The 22935-nt window shown below is 34.0% G+C and overlaps 1 protein-coding gene across 1 annotated transcript in view; it reads left to right on the top strand.

Moving 5' to 3' along the window:
- Atg9 (autophagy-related protein 9) overlaps positions 1-22935 on the top strand; it is a 335809-nt gene that overhangs the window by 120866 nt on the left and 192008 nt on the right. Inside the window, exons 9-11 of the mRNA XM_090394931.1 lie at positions 2511-2560; positions 5631-5715; positions 18810-19013. Coding sequence (XP_090251057.1) covers positions 2511-2560; positions 5631-5715; positions 18810-19013 — 339 coding nt within the window. The remainder of the gene's footprint in view (positions 1-2510; positions 2561-5630; positions 5716-18809; positions 19014-22935) is intronic.

Raw genomic sequence — 22935 nt, forward strand, 5'->3', positions numbered from 1 at the left:
GATCATCAGTGACATCTACTGTAGGTCTTGGAATTAGGTTTGTGGATTTTAAATAAATGGGGAATGAGATCCAAAGGTTTTGAGTTTTTTTATGATGTCAGCAGCCAGGAGGATACTTTTTTAAGTAATTTTTAAAAATTTTTTAACTTGTGTTTTTGTTGGATCGTGATCTAGTGGGATGTAGGTAGTGCTATCTTAGAGAATAACATCCATTTTTCAATTATATTCCATGGCATTCAGGACAACTGTGGCATTACTCTTATCTGCTCTTGTGATGACAGTACTTTTATCTTTCTGTAACTTTCTGAGACCAGTAAGTTGACAAAGATAAATTACTTTTTGGAGGCGAAGAATGGGAGAGGATATTGGCAACATCAAATCTGATGTTGTTGGCTATTTTCAGAGCTAAGCAACAGATTCCTCATTCTATGTTGTGCATTGTGTCTAGTAACGGCACTTCTTTTGGTGTGATGGCCAAATTGTGGCCAAGGCTAAGGATGCTGATGGCATCTTCGTTGAGACTGTTTGAAGATAGACTCACTACTGTACAGGGAGATTGAATTTGCAGTTGTGATTTACATTTACCATATCATATATTTTTATTTGCTTATTTTTTATTTTTAGGAATTCTTTTTGTGTGGAAGCTTCTGAGATGTCCAAGAGAATGGACTAAAGTTCAGGATTGAGGATAGTGGAGAGCTCAGATTGTAAAGACCCAATGATGGTGTTTGTCACGAAGAGGCTGGCTCTTTGTGGCGAGGTTCTCGTAGTAGTGCAAGGCTGACATGTTTGTATATAGAGAGAGCTGTTTTTGACTGGAATTTGATTTTTAGTTTAACACGGTTAGGTATCACTCATGTCCTGACATCTTTTTAGAAAGGCACCAGCCGATTTAATTGCCTAGATGAACGTATTTTCAACCTACCATGTTGTCTTCTTCACCTTTAGAATTGATGTGTTAAGGCTTAAGTGCTGGAAGGATATCATGTTAGAGGTTTAATGGAATATTTACAGCATTAGGAAAGAATTAAAAACTAATTTTAATACCTCTAATATTTCTTCTCAGTCACTGAGACATTTTCAGGGATTATAACTCTTGTAATACACACACAGATAACACAATACTAAATGAAACATGTGGGTGACTCTAAAGTCCTATTTAGGTGGTACATCCTCTATGGGCAGTTGTACATGGCCTATGATGTAAAGTGGGCCCTCTGACAATTATTGTTTCCCAAATTTTGAGAATTTAAATTTAATTCAAAATTTAAAAAGGAAAGACTGTATTTAGAATCTGCAGCCACACTCAGAAATCAACCGAATTTGAATAAATATGGATGCATAAAACTTCCCAAAATTTGGTAAACTAATTGTCAGAGATCACTTGACATCCTAGTCCACCTACAAATGCCCATAGAGGGCATACCACCTAGATAGGACTTTAGTCACTCATGTGTTTCATTTAGTATTGTGTTGTCTTTGTGTGTGTGTGTGTATTACAAGAGTTATTTGTAATCCCTGGAGATGTCTCAGTGACTGAGACAAAATAATAAAAGCATTAAAATTAGTTTTTAATCCTTTCCTAGCTGTAAATATTCCATTAAACCTACAACATGATGTCCTCCCAGCACTTAAGCCTTACCACACAAAATGTAATGTTCATTTGGCCACGTGTACAGTACGGCATGATAATTTTCATTATTAAACTAGTCCTAGTTTCAAGGCTAGTTGAAGAAAGATGTTTTTGCTTTTCTCATTATGTATATATTTTATATATATATATATATATATTACCAAAGTGATTTTAAAATTAAATAGTAATCTTTCCGTGGCTTAGTGCATTTAATGAAATTTAGTATTCAGGATCACTCTTAAAATTTCTCAATTCAGTTAAACCATCTCATTGACATAATTAAACAAAATAAAATTGCAAACAACAAACTTCTGTGGCTTCTTGTTGTTCGTAATAAATATGGTATAACCACATATAATAATAAAAAAAGAAGTCCTTTATTCTACTGGTCTTATGTGTTATGACATACTTCATTGGGAATATAGTTTTTTTTATCAAATTGAAAACATACAGGAGCAGAATGATTCTTAAGACAAAAAAAAATGTTAATGGAACTGTTGAAATTATAGTTAACATCTTATTTAGATGTCACACATTTGCTTTATTATTCACTGGTTTTGCATGACATATATTATAGCCTAGTTCTGTGAATCTGGTATTTTATATCAGTTAACCAAAATTGGCTTAGAATAGTGGCCTATTTTTTTAAATTTTTTTTTTTATTACACTGTATTATTATGTAAACAAAATGTATTCTGTGGCATATATGATTCAGTTGTGTTGGTGATAATGAATCATTCATCATCATCATCATCACCATAACTCAAATTCTATACATGTTTTGTATCATATTACATTGCATATAATGTATGCTAGACTAATTCACTAGTTCAAATCAGTTATCATTTTAAATATATAGAGATTAATTTTTTTTCAGAGTTTATTTATCAAATGGATTGCAGTTTAATTTAGAGATGTTGCTGTTTTGTAAGTACCCATTATCATTATTTGCTTAATTTTTTATGATGTTAAGTTATTGATAATTTTGATATATTTTTATGTGTATACAAAGTATTCATACCATTATCATTTATATGATTTCTAGCTTTGAGGTAAGAAACAATAAAAATCAAGCATGAGAAATAATTCTTAATAATTCTTAATTCATGCTTGAAAAATAATTCTTAATTAAGAATTATTTTTCAAGCATGAAAAATAATTCTTAATTATTCATATATACCTGCACAAATATAATTATGGACATTTCTTATGCAAATTTCATATTCTCTACTTAACAATGTCATACATATAATATACAGTTAACTCTCACTACACTGAATTCATAAGGACCAAAGGCATAGTTTGTTATAGTGAATTGATTCTACCATCTTTGGCTTGGAGTTTCTGGCAGCAGTGAGCGAATTCCCTGTAGTATAGTGAGAGTTTATAAATGTGTATATATACACATTTATAAAATTAACCGCCAGCTTGTCTGACCATTTAGACTGCATTATTAGCTGGGAACAGCCTAGTCATAGCAGTAATCAGGTATGGGGTTTGTTTCAAACAAGGTATTGCCCCACATGACAATATGGTGCAATGGTTGTGGACTCTTACAGCTTGACAGTGCCCCATGTCACAAGATTCGCATTGTGTATTCATGGTTCATAGAGCATATGCAACATTCCTCTTTCTCCCCTAGCTACCTAATTCTCCTGATTTGAATCCCATTCATCATTTGTGCAATCATGATATACCTCATTCCTTAGTGGAATGAGGTATATCCTCCAGTTGATGCCTGTTTCTTGCCACTCTTGGTTACTTGCCTCTGGGATGTTATTCTGTCTAATTGATCCAGAATACCTTATAACACCTTTCATGGCCTGGTGGAGCCAATGCTAAAATAGGTGCAAGCAGTTATCTTGGCCAGAGTATGGCAACACACTACTAAGCAGGTGACATAATATTTTGTCTCATGAGTGCACATGACAAGCCTGCAATATCAATGATCGTGTGGGCCATTTCAAATATTTCTTCATCAAGTTATAGAAGTATGAGAAACTAGTTATGTAGTTGCTGTGAAACTATGAGATGATTAGAATTAAATGGAATATTATTAGCTTAAGAGCAGTTAATCTTATTTGACTGCATGGTCTGTATGTATTTGTCATGTACCAGTTGGGTCATATGACTAGGCATTCTAAGCAAAATAATTTGCTTTCATTATCTTGAAAATCTGTGACTCCTCAGCTTTTCATAATCACCTGTTTTTCCCTTCTTAATAGAAAATTCTGCATGTCTGACAGTCACTTTTTCCAAGCAGAGGTAGCATAGCTAGATTGATTAGTGCTAAGTTCTCTGATGCAATGATTAGCTCCAGTACTCTTGAACTTAGTGTCCCCTCCATTACATGTTGCCTCTGGTAATTATCTCTCAGCATCTGTATAAATTTCATTTCCTTCGCTCCCTGTGATCATTCCTCCTTCCATTCTATGTCCCCATAGTTAAAATCCTCTATAATAATTACTCGACTTGTACTCTTCATGCTTATTTGCAAGTGCATGTCATCTACATTCTCCCTTATATCCCTTGGATTATAGCAGCAACTAATTACATATTTAATCCTGTTTCCCTCTATCTCACACCAGATAACTTCAAATGAACTGTCCTCTGAATCCCTGTTCCCATAATGTACTTCTATTCCTCTTGGTTTTACTTCCTCTGCTATTAGTTTCCCTGACTTTGTACTTCTCAATGTTCACCAAACAATACTTTCTCAAGACCACTGACACCAAATCCATTTAAATGCATGCAATTCACCTTATATAAATCCTTCCTTTCATCAAACTGACTTCATAAGTCCACAAACTCCACACCATTCCAAGCACCTGCTGCAGAAACACAAACCTTTTTGTTTCTGTTTGCAGGAAACTTGTTTAAAACCCAGTGAGAATCCTACATCAGGAATATCACTCTTGTATGCAAGGACAGAACTGGAGATGGCCCTGCACATGGTGGAGTAACTATTCTTGTAAGCAGCCACACTCCATTGGGAAGAAAAGTGATTAGAACATCTAGGAAAAGAAGGCTATAATTTTTTTTATGGTGAATTCAGTTGAAGTGGAAGAAAGAGTCTGAGCAATGTGGCCAAATAGAGAATACATCATCAACGTAGCTTAGCCAGATAAATGGTTTGAGAATGGCAGTATTAAGGGCATGTTTTTCAAAATGTTCAATAAAGAAATTGACTAAAGGTGGAGAGAGGGGACAGCCCATGGCTGAACATAGTCAAGAACATTCTGCTTTCACAATTTTGAGATTATATCTCTGACATGTCTCTGAGAGAGACGTAATATGGGATCAAAGAAACTTGTGTTTTATTGTTTCTCTGTGCTGTATTCATTCTATTAAACCTAATAATGAGTCTGTTTTGTGAAAATTTGACTTCATAACATCTGTCCATCCAACAGACTGTAGTTTCAAATCCCACTGTGAATGTAGATGTTTGTGAATATCTTTAGGTGGTAGATTAATGTCATTCCCTTGACACGAGACCACCACTCTTCTCATTTGAAGGCCTGAAATGGTTTGAAAAAGTCCCATGTTTGGTCTTTAGAGCTTGGTTTCTAGTTACTCTATTCTAGTTTCTAGTTACTCTTGGTTACTCTATTCCTGGTACTAATATCCTATGAGTTTGCAACTTTTCCTGGAAGGATTTACATAAAAAAATTTGTTAATAGAAATAGTGTTCTAAAACTCTCCTGAGACTAAATGTTATGGATTATTGTATTCATTTATGGATTAAGGTAATACCAACTCTCTGATGCATTTCAGAACTCACAAAGGTGCTGCTGGGTGTGTCACACTCTTACTTTTCATTATATTTATTTATTTATTTTTCTTTTGGACATGTTTTTTACAATTGATATGTGAATATTCATTCTGTGCAATATCGAAACTTTGTAAGAAAATATGATTATGCCTGTTAACTTCATTTTTTAAATTGTTATTTTTATCTATTTACCAATAATATTTGGATGAAATGTATATTTTTTAGGGGGCTTTATGTCACCATTTAAAAATAATTGGCATTTGAAAGATGATTATAAAAAGGGAAATAAAAGAAAAGAATTAGCCCAAAGGTAATTGATCTTTAGTTTCTGTACACTGAAAATAAAATTTGCTTAAAATTAGTTATTTTTGTTAATTGCTAATACTTTGTTATTTAACCAACTACTTTCTAGAAAGAAAATGAAATTGAAAGCAGGGATGAGGAGCATTGATAGTTCTGTATTTTGTTTTTGTTTTTTGTTCAAAGCTCCCACATGATTGATTGTCATCATCCAAGTTAAAGTTTTATGATCATTCCCTCCACTTGTAGGCAAAACAATTCTCTCATTTATATACAAATTCTCAGATGCTATTACCTGATATAGTATTTTTATAATACTAAATAATTACAGAAATTTGTTTATTTGTAGAATTTTTGGCTATGTTTCATTACTATTTTCAATACACTATAGGAAGATAACCACAAAAAGAGATTACAATTAAATTGAAAGCATTTGATACTGCATATACTAATGGCTGCAGGAGAATAACTCTATTTTTCTGTCTGCATTAATAGATATCAAGAAATAAATTTAAATAAATAGTAAAATATTTTAAATTTAAATAAATATTAATTATTTAAATTTTAAACTTTTTAAATAATTAATATTTATTTAAAGGTACCCATAGATATCTATTAATGCAGATAGTTATTCTCCTGCAGCTATTAGTATATGCATTATCACATGTTTTCAATTTAACTGTCGCTTTCTCTCTCTTTTTGTGTTTATATTCATGTACTGTATTGAAAATAGTAATGAAACATAACCGAAAATTTTACAAATAAACAAATGTGACTTCTGTAATTATTTAGTATTATAATATCTTCCACGTAACATCTCGATTTTCAAATCAACAGTATTCGTTTGCACTATGGGTACCTTCCATCATATGTTAATTAAGTTTGTTATCCCTCAGTAATTATAAATTCTCTATAAATATCAACTGGAGAAAAGAGGAAAGCACACATCTCTTGCATACTTTCCTGCTCTCTCTAGTTGAAATCACTGATAATGTTTGTTCTTTTGATATCCATAAGGTTTATCTGCATATGCAATTCACAGTCTTCTTCATATAATCCTGTCATTGAACTATGTATTTGGTCCTTAACCTGCACCTTACACCAGACTGTCTCAAGCTCTCCACCAGTATTCAGGATCTGTACTCCAGTTGGATTTAATCCCTTTGCAAGCATTAGTGATGCTTTTTCACCCTTTCTATCTTTCCTTTCTTTCCTAAATACTCTTTACCCATCACATTTGATTGCTGTAATGACATCCTTTTTTATTAGCCAAGTCTCTCTAATGCCAAAAAGTTTTTGTTCCATATCATTTACCTCTGTTAAAAATTCATTTCTTTTATTTCTGTTGCTTATGCCATTAGTGAACATTCATGATAATCAGCCACCAACTTGATATGTATTGAATAATTCTTAAAACCTGACTGATTCAAATAAGCCTGACTTTATTAATCAAATTCCATACCCCTATTGTTAACAAGGCATTGCTTTTTGACAAAACTGTTCTTACCTTTTCCTGAGTCATGACTTTTGTACTGACATTTTCTCACTGACTGTCATAACAACTTCAGTCTCTTATTTTAATACATATTGTCCATATCCTCATGCCACCAACCTGTCATACTTGGTCTCCCTAACTAATATTTATTCTTTCACTGAACAACAACTCCAAGCCCCTAACACCACATCCATTTAATCCATTCTACTGGTACATCTGGCCTGGTCACTCTCTGTGGATGTCATGTCCAGGGGTGATCTCCTCTCACTGCATGCCCCCATCCTCTCCTTCTAACCATGAACAAACAAATGATGAACCTTACAAACAATGACAGTGACACTGTGACAAAAATCAAAACTCCCTCATAAACTAATTCCAATCAAAAAAATTCAGCACAAAAAATCCCTTTGTACAATCATGCCATCCCCATGGGGCTTGCGACTTGCAGGCATGGGCATGGCTTAACCCGGGGCCCCAGAGCTAAGTATGATCTATTTCAAAGCTTTTGGTCATACTTTTCTCTAACTCTTCCACTTCCTGCTTCTACCCTCATACTAACATTCTTCCTAATGAGGATTCTTTACTTAAAACTTTCTGTCTGTTTCTTTTCTTGCTTACTAACCTCAGGAGGATATCCTCCATTCTCCCTGAAGCTATTAGAGTACTCGAGGGCTAGGGGTGTTTCCTCCTCTTTCAACTAACCGCTAATAGTTATAGTAGTAGACAGCAGTGCTACTTGTATTAACCTCCTGTAGCATACATGTTACAATACTGCGATGTGGAAGGCAAGAGAAAACCACCACATTACATTCCCAAGTAAAAGCAGCAATGGAAGTTAAAAATGAAATCAAGATTGGTGATGGAGCCTTCAATGAAAGAGTCATGCCCATCAGGAAAAGTAACCGGGCTTCTCTGGTCGACAGCCAACAAAATCCTGGTACTTATTCAAAAATGAAGACAAGAAATAAGCTGAATATTGGAACATGGAATGCAAGAACACTGCTAGAACCAGGTAAAATAGAAAATGTGAAAAAAGAAATGGAAAGACTTGAAATCGACATTCTGAGCATTAGTGAGACGAGATGGGAGGGACAGGTTGATTTCTGGAGTGAAGAATTTCGGATAGTATATTCAGGACAAAAGAAGGGTGAGTCAGGTGTTGCAATAATGCTTCATAAAAAAGTTGGAAAGTTAATCACTACAATAATTAACTATAGTGACAGAATCATGGCGATAAGCATTCAAAATGAACCAGCAAACCTCAATATTATAATGGTGTATATGCCAACATCACAACATAGCGATGAAGAAATAGAAGAAATTTATGAACAAATAGAAGAAATCTGGAGCAGCTTTAAAGACAGAGACAATACAATAATAATGGTAGATTGGAATGCTATAGTGCGAGAAGAGAGCAATGATAATGTTTCAGGAAGATTTGGTCTTGGACGTAGGAATGAAAGAGGAAAGTAATTAATAGAATTTTGTACACAAAAACAGTTAGTTATAGCAAATATACTATTTCAAGTGCCAAAAAGAAGATGATACACCTGGAAAGCACCTGGGGATTCAAATAGATATCAAATAGATTATATATTAGTCAAGAAAAGATACAGAAACCAAATAAAAAATTGCAAAAGCTATCTAGGTGCCAACATTAGTAGTGATCATAACCTTGTCTTAATGAAAAGAACTGAAACATAGGAAACAAATCCAAAGATACAAACCAATAAGATGGAACCTTGAAAAATTAAAGAGTAAAGAAGTAAAGAGAGGATACCAAGAGGCAACTGATCATAACATTCCAGAAAACATAAATAGTCAGAATAATATTGAAAACCAATGGAATATGATTAAAGAGTTAATTACAAATTCATCAAATCAATTATTGAAAAATGCAGAAAGAGAAAAAAGAAAACATTGGATAACAGATGAAATACTTGGCCTTATGGATGAAAGAAGAAAATATAAAAATGCTATTAAAGAAGAAGATGTGGCCAAATACAAATATCTTAAAAATCAAATTACAAGAAAATGTAGACAAGCCAAAAAATAATACTGGAAGAACAGTGTAATAACATAGATGAATTATTTAAAAAAGAAAACATAGAGAAAGCCTATAAAGAAATTAACAAACTGACTTGCAAATTTAATAAGAACAGCAAAAACAATGCCATCAAAGATGAAAATGGAAAATTACTAATATAATCTAAGGATATGTTAATGGAATGGAAGAATTATCTTGAAAATCTCTATAATGGCGACGAACTTGATGTTGATATCAGCATAGAAATTCAAAATGAAGATAATCTAGGACCCCCAATAATGCGAGAAGAATTTTGATAAAGCACTGTCCGAAATGAGTAATGGAAAAAGTCCAGGTGTAGACAATATTCCTATAGAACTGCTACAAAATCCAGGTGATGATCTTACTTTATCAATTAATAGCCCAAATCTGTGATAGAGGAGAAATACCAAAGGAGTTTATGAAATCAACCATAATACCAATACCAAAAAAAGAATAATGCAAACAAATGCAGCCAATTTAGAACAATAGCTTTAATCCCACATGTTAGCAAAATTCTGCTAAAAATTATTCAAAATAGAATTTATTCAAAAATAGATTGTCTATTGGATGAAGACCAATTTGGATTCAGAAAGAATAAAGGAACAAGAGAGGCAATACTCTGTTTAAGAACAATAATAGAGAGAAGATTAGACCTTAGTCAAAATACTTACATTTGCTTCCTTGATTTAGAGAAAGCGTTTGATAAAGTAAACCAGCAAATACTCCTAAATTGTCTAACTGATATCGGCATAGATTTGAGGAATAGGGAAATAATTTATCAAATTTACAAAAATCAAAATGGATGGATTAAAATCAATGATAAGGAGAAAATAATAAATATCAGGAGTGGAGTAAGACAAGGATGTATACTTTCACCACTTTTATTTAATTTATATATTGAAAAAGCCATTCAGGAAACTAAAGATAAAATAAATAGTGGCATAAAGATAAATGGTGAGCAAGTCATGTGTTTAAGATTTGCTGATGACATAGCCCTTGTAGCAGAAAACAGAAGAATGTTAAAAACAATGCTAGAATTACTAAATAATAACCTTGAAAAATATAAAATGAAAATCAACACAGATAAGACTAAAATCATTGTTACAGGCAAAATCCCTATCAATACAGAGCACATAGACATCAGTGGGGAACAAATAAAACAAGTGAAAAGCTTTAAATATTTAGGAAGCCTAATAACAGAAGATGGCAGAACAAGAGAAGACATAAGATCAAGAATAAACAATGCAAAAGCCCAATTCTCTAAGATGAAAAGCATTTTAACAGGAAACCTCAACCTACAATTGAAAAAAAAAATTAGTAAAGACATTGATATGGAGCATTGTTGCACTGTATGGATGTGAAACCTTGATTCTAGGCAGAGAAGATGTAAGAAGATTGGAGGCTTTTGAAATGTGGTGCTGGCGTCGCATCTGTCCAAAATAAAATGGACAGAAAAAAAAAATCAAACCAACAAGTCCTGAGAGAGATAAATGAAACAAGAACTCTAATAAAATCGATCAAAATTAGAAGGGATAGGTGGTTTGGACATATACTTCGACATGATGGACTTGTGAAAAGAATAACTGAAGGCAAAATAGAGGAGAAAAGAAAGTTACCAGGAGGTTAAGAAGAAAGTCAATGACAGAGCGGAATGGAGGAAATTGCTGCTGAGCTACCAGTCCCAAGACTGATGCAACTGATGACAATCATGCCAGAATCTCTATATCAAAAACTTGCGTTCACATCCACTTCACAAACATCCATGGAATTAATACCAACATAAATGACATTCATCATCACTTACAGTCATCTAGACCAGAACTCCTATTCCCGACAGAAATTCAAATAGCATCTACACCCACAACTCGAATGTCCAAATGATTGCACTTGACAATTTCTTTCATCACAAGGGTGACCTCATCTTTGTGAAATCAGACATTCCATGCCAAGAAGTGGCTAATTTAGAATCCCTTATTTTTGACATCCTCTGGCTAAGGTTTCCTTGCCTCATCTAGTAATATTTACCATCAGTTGCATTTACCATTGTCCAAACTCTGAAACTACTCAGACCTCTTCACATTCCTTTCAGTGAAACTTTACCATCTACAATCAAGCCATCAAAATAGCAAGGCCATCTTCCTAGGTGACCTCATTATCCAACTGGCTCACCTTTTCCAGCACCACCAACCAAACTGGATGAGAGGTGGAAATTTTTGTCATAAGCAATGATCTAACACAAATTGTTCATCTACCTACACAAATTCATGAAACTGTCTTCACTCACTCGATACTCTGGATCCCTTTTTAACCAGTTTTCTCTCCACATACACCATGGAGGTCACCTCCCCCCCTCTCATCAACTCAGACCACAATTTTGTATGTCTCCTGTCTCACAGAACGCCCTTCCTCAAGCTAGTCACAACCTCACATCCTCTGACACGTCAAAGGCACCAAATGGGATGACTTATGGAATTTCTGCACCTCCTTAAGTCATCCCATTTGGTGCCTTTGACGTGTCAAAGGCACTTGGTCTTGGAGAAAATAGTCAAGAGGAAAATACCAATCCTGTATTTTCCTCTTGACTATTTTCCTCTTGACTCTTGGAGAAAATAGTCAAAGGCACCAAATGGGATGACTTATGGAATTTCTGCACCTCCTTTCCATGGTTAGATTATTACTTCAGCTCATTCAGTGCTAAGACCTGTTCTGGACGAGTCACAGAAATTATCCTCACTGGAATGAAGGACTTCACCCCATTCTACTCAGAATTCTTGTCTGCTTTTTAAGCCCTAGTTCAACAGAAAGCATATCAGAGCAGATGAAGAAAAAAAATTCAGCATACTGCAGGTGGCTTGCATCAAGAACTCCAGCTTCATACCTTGCCTATACCAAAGCAGGAAATATGTAAAGCAGTTATCATCAGATCCAAATCCGATTTCTTAAAGACCTACAGCACAAAACCTGTCTCTTGTCCAAATGGGATCTGTACCTTCTTCTTCCTTGCTAAAGCTGTTGGACACATCTTTTACTCACCTGCTCTTCCACCTCTCTCTCTCTCTCTCTATCATCCTGATGAGAGAGAGAGAGAGAGAGAGAGAGGTAGAAGTACAGGATAGGTGAGTAAAAGAATCTGGAATCTGAGCACCATATTCCTCACAGTTTTTTGACAAAACAGGCAGAAAATTACTTGGTAATTAAAAAATCTCCTGCTTCTGATGGCATCTCTGCTTTTGTTCTCAAACATTGTGTTCCAGAGTTAACTTCCATTCTGTATTGTCTCTACAATTTATTATAAAAGCTGATATTTATCCAAACATGTGGACGCAATCACATATCCAGCCTATTCCAACAAAGGGAGGTAGATGTCTACTGTCAAACTACCAACCAGTTGCTATCATCTCAGTCCTCTCCAAAATAATGGAGAAAGTCATCATTAGCCAACTTCTCCTCTGTCTAGAGGCTCACCAGTTAATCAATGACCACTAGTATGGATTCTGCTATCCAAGATCCACAACTCTCATGACTTCTAATCCTACCCATAGCTATGTCAATGACAGTACACTCCATTCCTCCTTTTCATTTGACAAACCTTGTAGAGTTCAAGTATTAGAATCCTCAAGACCCACCATAACAAGTGGCCTGAACATCATTCTCCTAGCTATATCTCAATTGGGCAAGGACAATCTTGTAGACTTCAATGCCACCAAAACTCAGTCCTGTCTGAACTCTTCCAAGAAAGAGCTTGCCTCCCTCACCCTTTCCTTCAGTAATACTGAGATACCCAAACACAATGAGATTTCCTTTCTTGGACTGACATACACCATCTTTCCTGACTCAAACACATTTCAAGTATAGCTTCTGTAGCTGCCAAAGAACTTAGTATACTTTTTTTGCACAAGGCACTTTTCACACCTTCATAAATGCTAACTCTATACAAATCCCAAATCTGCCCAACATGGAATATTGCTCCCATATTTGAGGTGGTGAAATCTGCCAAAATCCTCTCTAAGATTGCACAGTTCTATCCAGAAAAGGGCACTTCAACTAATGATCCCTCTCTCTCAAATACCCCACTTCAATCCTTCTATCACAGATGTTAAGTTTCTGCCTTGTGCCTTTCCTACAGATAATTTCATGGGACTCTGCTGAATTGGGCCACTATTATTCCTCTACTCTCCACAAAAATCATTAGAACAAGATCCACTGATAATCAACATCCTTTTACAGTCCATCTTGAAACTCACCAAACCAGTTTCACTGCCTCCTTTTTCATTCCATCTACTTCTGTTCTTTGTAACAACTTCTCCCACTCTGCCTTAATACAACTTTCAGTTGTTCAAACAAAATTTGAACAGATTCTCCCTTTCTCCTTTTCCTCCTGCCCACACATGGCACTAATATGCTATAGGTTTTGTGACCTTTTGGTGATCCTTTCATCATCATCATTATCAAATTCACATATATCCTTATGGGTTGTACAGAATCTTATGATAGTACTATATACAAAGTTACATCATTTACAAACTTCCTATCAACAATTTTCCTCCAGTTTTTCATGTTAACAATTTTTTCTGTTATCAATCAACATTCCAGTTGATGGATAACAGTGTTATCAGTTTTCTGAGGCACTTTTTACTGTATCAATCCACCTATATCTTGGTCTTCCTTTGGGTCTTTTTCCTGCCATCCTTACAAATAACACTTGTTTAGCTAATCTTTTCTCTCCCATTCTGTTTAAGTGGCCTGAGATACCACCTGAGATTAGCTCCTAACACATTCCTGAATGCTAGCAATGTCAATTTCTTTTCTAATATCTTCATTTTAAATATGATACTGCCATTGATGCCATCTGTTCAGTCTCCTAATCTTTCTCAGGACTCTCATATCTGTGATCTCCAGTCTTTGATCAAAAGTTTTATTTATAACCCAGCTCTTAGATATATAAGTTTAAAATTGGTTTGTACAGTGTTTTGACTAATGTCTCTATATAAATTTATTCAGTTGACCTCCTACCATACCAGCTTTGCTAATTCTGCTGTCTATTTCTAAATTTAATTATCTTCACTAAAACGTGTGCCTAAATAGCTGGAATGTATTACATGTTCTACACGGCCATTCAGGATGCAGTTGATGTTTTCAATGTTCCTGCTTATTTTCATTGTCTTTGTCTTTTTAATGTTAATTTTCATACCTGATTTATTACTCGGTCATTCAATTTGATCAGGGAATCCTGCAAACATCTCATGGATTTATTTAAAAGTGCAACATCATCTACATAAAGTAAAGAGCTGAGATTAACATCTCCAATTTAAATATCAGGTTTAATACTGCTTTCCTTCATAATGTGATCCATATAATGATGTGATAACGAATATCACTTAAGGTAATGTACACCCTTGTTGCATGCCTGACTTAACATCAGACTATCTCCCTGTACCTCCTTCAATCTTAACTGCTGATTTACAACTCATATAGAAACTATGTATTGCTTGATATAATGTCTCATTTACATCATATAACTAGAGTGTTTTGAGCAGCTTTCCTCTTGGCACCTTGTCATATTCTTTTTCCAGATCTACAAAATTTAAATACAGATCCTTGTTATATTCCCATGATTTCTCAAGTAAACTCCATAAATCTTGCCAGGAATACTCAACGCTCAGTAGAGAAAAATTCCTCTGTAATTCTCACATTCAGCTTTATTCCCTGTTTTTTATAGATGGCACTATAAGTGCTCTACTCGAATCTCTGACCAGGCTTTCTGAATATGCAATGTAGCCACTATAAAACTTTTATACCTCCACATTTTAGCATTTCTGGTTGAATATTATCTACTCCAGCTGCCATTCTGCATTTCAGGTTTGTTAAAAGATTTTTCTACTTCGTTCATTTCTGCTATAACTGCTACTACTTTTACTTTTGTGTTTTAGCACCTGGAAAACTTAGTAGTAACATGGAGTCACATTTTAATCTCCATACCGTATAATATCCTTATTTTTTATAATTGACTTTGGCTACTGATTATCGCTACTGATTACCTGATTCATTGCTTCGTAGTTTTTCTTTTTGCTCCGTATTGTCCTCTTTTCCATGCCTCTAATTACTTTCAACTTTTCTCACTTCTCATATCATAGGTCTAACCATATGTATATGTTTTTGACTAGATATTTTCAAAGTTAATTAATTTTCAGTACTGTTAGTTTTTGAAATGCATGATTTTTTTTCACTGTTTTTATGTTTTTAGAACCATTTCACGCTACTACTTTAATATTACAATACTTCAAAGAATATCAGGAAATATACCAAATACAATAAACACATAAAAATCAAGAATAATATACTATAAAAAGCTAGTTATTCTAAGAGAAAAAAAACAAACAATGAAGCAGATAATTTCATGGAAGTACAAAATAAACCCACCTTTCACTATATAGCCTCGAACCCCAAATCAATAAAATTATTAATGTCATTATACTCTATCATTATTATATTATGCTTTTGTATGTTATATTAATTATGAGTTATTTATGAATTATATTAATAATAATATAATATTATTATATTAATTATGCTATCCTGGTTAGCCGAGTGGTTAGCGTATCTTCTCTCCAGCCAAAAGGTTGCTCGTTCGAATCCCACCGTGGGCATGGATGTTTGTGATTGTCTGCGAAAATACTAGTAAGGCAGTAAATGGCGTTGGTGTAGATGATGAAGGTAGTTGCTGTTCAAGGTTGATGGATTGAGTGGTGGAGATGGAGAGCTGTGGAGTAGGTGCCCTCCCTCGTTGAGTTTTTTTGACTCCTAGAGGTGTCACGTAATAATCATAATAATAATGAGAGAATTAAAAAAACATGGAAGGTAAAAAAATGTAGACATTAGACAGATTATAACATTATATCTTGTTGCAGTTTGGATTACCTCAGAGAACAATTGGATGAGGACAGCTAGTGAGTGAGAGAGAAGTGGAGAAAATTGGGAGATGTTTTGCCTAGCACTAGGATGTAACCGGCTGATAATAATATTGGTGTATGTTATTGCAGTTATTTTGTTCTTCAGGATACTTTATTATAATTTCACCATTGCTCATATATAATTTAAGTATTTTTAGACTTATGATATTGATGTCATTATCATTTGTTTCATGACTTTCGCTTCATATCACATTCAAATATTCAAAAAAATATTTTATTAATTAATTTTTAGTGTTCTTCATTGTCCCTTCCCTACATAGGAATTTCTTTGGGAATGCAAAATTCAAAAATTATCAGGGAATCGAGGACTCATTGGGAGAGGCCATACATCACCCACACCAATTTCATATCTTCTCTTAAATTCATTCAAATTGATGCATTCACTGCTTCTACACTCATTCTCTGTGAGATAAAAAATCTAGTTTTTACCCTTTTCTTAATCAGATGCAAACTTACTTCCATGGATAATCCCTTGTTCTCTACCCATCTTCCATATAAGGAAAAATTTCAACCAATATCCTATAACATCCTTTCAGAAATTTATAGGCCTCTATCATATTATCCCCCCTTTTCCTGTTTACAGTCCACGTACTCTCAGTCTGTACCTCATGTTCCGTAATCCTGATATCATCTTTTTAACTCTTCTTTGCACTCTTTTTGCAGCTTCTCCATCCCCTGAGAACCCAAGAGATCAATTTGCATACAGTAGTCTAGGTGCGATTGTCATAACCTTGTAAATTATACTTTCTAGGAAATTATATTCTTATCTCTTAATTCAAATGTAAGCAAACAAAGTTTATTGTGTTTAAAGTATATTAGTTCACGAGTAGACTACTTGTATATAGAGGTTGATAACCTCACATCAATTACCTTAGTATTCCATAATGCAAAGCACACTTCCTTTTGGACATGAATAATGCTATACATTGATATGTACCATCAAAGGGTGTACAGGATATTACGATACTAATATCCTGTAATGATGATGAAGAACTTACATCATCATTACTAACTTCCTATCAACAATTTTCCTCCAAATCAATCTGTTATCTGTCAAGATTCCAACATTATCAGATCTTATATTTCTGTCTTCTAAGGCACTTTTTACTCTTTTTATTCTCTAACACACTTTTTTGTGTTACTTTTTTGCAGAATCATTCCCAACAGCTGTGTTTTGTGACATGATTTGTTAGGACATTCAGCTTGCTATTTTGAAGGTTTTAGGTTTCTGTTGTCTGCAATTGCAAGCTTAAAATTATCATCATCAGTTTCCTGATATATACTCTCAAGGAGTGTTTAGGTTACTATGACAGTACTACATGATTAAGTTTACATTATTATTAATCTCTTATCGACAATTTTCCTTCAAATTAGTCTATTACTTGCCAGCACTCCATTTTGTCATATCTAACTTTTTGTGCTTCTAAAGCACTTCTGATTGAATCAGTCCACCTAGACCTTGGTCTTCATCTGGGGCTCTTTCCTGCCATCTTGACATCAAACACCTGTTTCAGTAACCTTTCCTCACTTCTGTTTCGATTTAAGTCGCCGTACCAGCTTAGATTAACTTTGCTGACACATTCTTGAATGCTAACAACATCAAGTTTTTCTAATATCTTTATTTTTAATATGATTTTGTTATTGTTGGCATCAGTTCACTCCTCCAATTTTTCTCAGAACCCTCATATATGTGGTCTCTAGTATGAGCAAGTGCTTTATTTCTGACCCAACTTTCAGATCCATAACTTAAAACTGGTTTGAACTCTGTCTTATATACTGCTAGTTTTTTGCTTTGGCTAATTTTTGTTTTATTCCATATAAATTTATTCAGCTGGCTATCCACTATATGAGCTCTATTTGTTTTGTTGGCTATTTCCAGATTTAACTTGACATCTTCATTAAAAACTCTGCCTAAATAGTTGAAATATTCTACTTGTTCTATAGAATCTCCATTCAAATAAAGATATTATGAAGTTTTCATAATATCATTTTCATTTTTCAGTTTTCATTTTTTTTTTGCTGATTTTCATGCCAAATTTGTTACAACTGTTATTCAGTCTAATTAGAGAATCCTGGAGACCTGCACTAGATGTGTTTAGGAGTACATCATTTGCATAAAGCAAAGAACTAAGTTTGACATGTCCAATTCTAATATTGGGCCTAATGCTGCTTTCTTTCATAATGTGACCCATGAAGATGATAAATAAGATTGGAGATAATTTGCATCCTTGTCTTACTGCTGAGACCAGCTAAACACACCTCTAGTCAAAATAGACCAGATAAAGGTTCCTCATGTCATTGATGGGAATCAAACCCAGGTCTTATCAACCAAAGAGTTTCGTCTATACTGACTGAGCTACAGAGGCTCATTAAGACAATCTTGAGAGCTAATTTCCTGATACTGATATTTTACAGACATATTTTGCTGCATAAAAAATTTAATATGTTCTTATCTTAAAGATAATTAGCTTATTGATTTCAAATTCAATTAATATAGTAATTCGTTTAATAAAATGTGTTATTTTTAATTAATCAAAAATTGGTTTTATGTTATTATTGCTATTTTTCAGATTCTCCAGGGATATAATGATCATTGGCTTTGCCAACTTTCTTTTATGTCCATTAATTCTTCTGTGGCAAATGCTCTATTTCTTCTATAGCTATGCTGAAGCAATCAAAAGAGAACCTAGTCTTCTTGGAGCTAGGCGCTGGTCAAATTATTCAAGGTCTTATGTGCGGCACTTCAATGAATTAGATCATGAACTAGATGCCAGGTTAGCATAATGATTAAGTTTGTAAAACAGTATTTTGAATTAAAGTCACTGTTAGTCTTTGTTTTTTAAATTTTTAAGCTGAGATTTTAATATTTTTAATAGAACACTGACATTATTATTTAAAAAAGAAATATTAAAATCACAGCTGATGTTGATATTCAAATGATGCATAAAATTTTTCTGCTTCAGCATGACTAGGAATCAACAACAGTATGCTGTTCTTTGTGTCAATAAAGGTATTATGTAATATTATTATTGGTAGTATTACTTCCAACCTCCCTGTCATCTGAAGACTCATCACAGGAGATCAAACGCTCACTTACCACACTTTTTTTTTTTCAAACTATCATACTTTGTCTTGAAGACATTCACCATTAGAGCACTCATCATCCACTCTGGCAACACATTTTCCATTCATTCATCACTCCCAATGTTCCAAAAATCTTCTTTTCACTTCCTTACTCATTTGATCTTTGTACAGCTCCCAGGAATGACCTCCCATTGCCATTACCCTATGCAATAATTCTCCTTTATGTATCTGATAGGTTTCTCTCACCAATTTATATTCTCGTTCATATCACTTCTGCTCCTGCCAAGATCTCTCTCTCTCTCTCACACACACACACACACACACACACACACACACACACACACACACACACACACACACACACACACACACACACACACACACACACACAGGAAAACTTCGTTTAATGCAAATTTGATATGTAAGATAATCAGTGTGATTGAGTAAAATTATATCATTTTCTGCTTTAACCGAGTGATTAATCAGTTAACATGATTTTTTTATGTTATGCGAAATGCTACGTTACGCAAAATTTTTTGTTGCCAGTCTGCAGCACTTGTCAATGTAGCTGGCAGCGGCAGTGCTTTGGGTGGTGGCTGTGCAAACTCCGTTCTCTTGCTCATTCACTTTTCCTTCATTTTGTTTTGTTTAGATACGTATAAGGCTTTATTATATACAACCCCTGATATGGAAAAGAGAAAGACTGATAAAGAAAATAGGCAGTAATAAAAAGAGAAGAAAAGTAATTACGTTAGAGGAAAAGCTGGAAGTCATTAAGAGACATGAAAGTGGCACCAGTAATACGATTGTGTGTGACCTGGATACAGTGAGTCTACAGTTTGGGCTATATTAAATAAGAGCAAAGAATACAAAGGACAAGGAAAAGTTACTACTGCTTCTTTAAGCATGCAGATTACCGAAGATGCCATTTAATGATCGAGATGGAATGTCTTCTTGAGGATTGTAGTCAAAAAAGAATTCCTCTTAGTACAAGGACTATTCAGGCAAAAACTCTCAATATTTTTATATAATTTAAAGAGACCAAATTTTTTTTAAGAGGAACATGAAAGCTTTACTACGAATTTAGGATGGTTTGACTTTTAAAAATCTGGACTGAAGAAGAAGTTGAGCACTATTTAAACATCTTTACTTAATTTTTTGTAAAAAAAAAAGAAGCTCAATCAAATGTTTAGACATTAAATAAAAATTTAAGCAATTACTTAAATTTTTATTAACTTTGATAATTTTATTCTTTAATAAAGCTTATAAATTTTTTTTTAAATTCATGCTAACTGATGGATGAATTATAATTATTCCTGTTGTTTATTGTATTCCTTAATATTATTTTGCTTAGTGTGCATTAATTGATGGATTAATTAATCATGTTAAGCAAGATTTTCCTCTGTGTGTGTGTGTAAAATAGATAACCATAAGGAAGTGGAAGTCTATAGTAAATCCAGGAATAAACATCTATCACCATTCAACAGTAAAATAGTGCTTTTTTTTTATAACAAGTCATTTTGATCATAGGTAAACAAGTCATACAAAAATCAGAGATCTGTTTACTATTTAGAGCAAGTAAGTAGTGAATACAATTAAACAAGCAGTGAATTTTATTAAATTCACTGCCAGGTTCCTCTCACCAGTTTATATTCTCATTCATATCACTTGAAAAAGTGAACAAAATCTAGAACAAGTAACATATTTTCAATACTTAGGATGGCATATAGCATTTGATACAGATAATGATGTAGATAATAAACCTATGGTACCATAAGATGAACCACAAAAGGCAAAACAAGAAAGGAGCATACTTAAAATTTTATGAAGTCATGGAAGTTCAGAAAGCTATACGAGGGTGGTCTGATAAGTTTTCGACCTCTACCATAGAAGGCAACACTATTGGCAAGGTTTTTCTTTTTCAGTTGGTACGTCTGTCATCTTAAGCATCCATGTGAAATTGCAAGTCATTCTATCAAGTAGTTTGTTTTATGCAGCTGTCTGAAGCAAAAGTGTCTGTATCCTTTGAAATGGATAAAATTGAATAAATGGCAGTTATAAAATTCTTTGTAAAAGAAAGTTTAATGACAAAAGAAATTCATTCGAAGTTCATAAAAGTTTATGGGCACTCTTTTCCTTCGTTTTCAACAATTAAGAAATGGGCTGCCAAGTTTAAACGTGGCCGTACCAGCCTTGAAGATGATTCATGTGAAGGATGTCCAAAAAGTGTAACAACACCAGAAATCATTGATCAAGTGCATGATATGGTATTGGGTGACCGGCAAGTTAAAGTGCGTGAAATTGCTGAGACTATAGGCATTTTCAAAAGAACATGTAGGATAAATTTTGCATGAAGAATTGCAAATGAAAAAGCTCAGTACAAAATGGGTGCCATGCTTGCCACAGCAGATCAAAACTGCACTCGCATGAAAATCTCTGAACAGTGCTTGGAGCATTTTAACAAGAATAAAACTGATTTTGTGCATTGATTTATTACTATGGATGAGACTTGGATTCACCATTACACACCAGAATCCAAACAGCAGTCAAAACAGTGGACAGAAGCCGGTTATTCAGCACCAAAGAAGACTAAGTCAGTTCCATCAACAGGAAAGGTCATGGCATCGGTGTTTTGGGATGCTAAAGGCATTTTGTTTATTAATTATCTTGGAAAAGGGTAAAACAATAACCGGGGAATATCATTCCGATCTTTTAACCAGACTAGATGAAAAAATTTGTGAGCAACGACCTGATTTGCAGAAGTAAAAAAATCATCTTTCATCAGGAAAATGCACCTGCCCACAAATGTTTTGGCAATGGGAAAATTAAGGGATCTGCACTGTGAGTTGTTGGAACATCCACCCTATTCCCCAGATTTGGCTCCCTCTGACTTCTATCTCTTCCAAAAACTAAAACTCTTCCTCGCTGGTCAGCATTTTTCTTCGAATCAAGAGGTGATTACAGCCGTAGAGGGGTATTTTGCAGATCTTACTGAGAACCACTACAGGGACGGGATAATGGTGCTGGAGCATTGCTGGAATAAATGTATTAGTCTTAAGGGAGATTATGTTGAAAAAAAGAAATAATTTTGAAATTATAAATTCGTTTTTTCATTGTTAGGCTGATAACTTTTTTCTCCATCCTCTATATATAAGAGACCACTCTCTTATATATAGAGGATGGAGAAAAAAGGTGATAATGAAATATAAGGAGTTGAAATAAAATTTCTTAGAGCAGTTAAAGGATGTACAGGAATGGATGGAATACAAAATGATGAAATAAGGAATGAATGACAAATATGTGCAGTAAATGATAAAATAAAAAGAACATAAAGACAATTTAGAGAGAACTTGTATAATTAATGGAAGAGAGAAGACTACCAGAGGAAGTAAATAAATATAAATCTGAAGGGAAAGGATCTATCAGAAGACCTATAAATCTATAATGCTTTTAGGTGCTGAAACAGACTTTTAGTCTATATCTTGAAAGAAGAAGAAAATTTGTCAGATCTCCAAAATGTCAAATTTTACATTTCAGTTTTTGTAGGCACTATGAACTGCATCAATTCACCTAGATTTTGATCTTTTTTTTTTTAATTTTTAAACTGCCGTC

Source organism: Typopeltis vanoorti, chromosome 6, assembly GCF_054136105.1.
Source record: "Typopeltis vanoorti isolate ZY-2024b chromosome 6, IOZ_Tvanoo_1.0, whole genome shotgun sequence".
Lineage (NCBI taxonomy): Eukaryota > Metazoa > Arthropoda > Arachnida > Uropygi > Thelyphonidae > Typopeltis > Typopeltis vanoorti.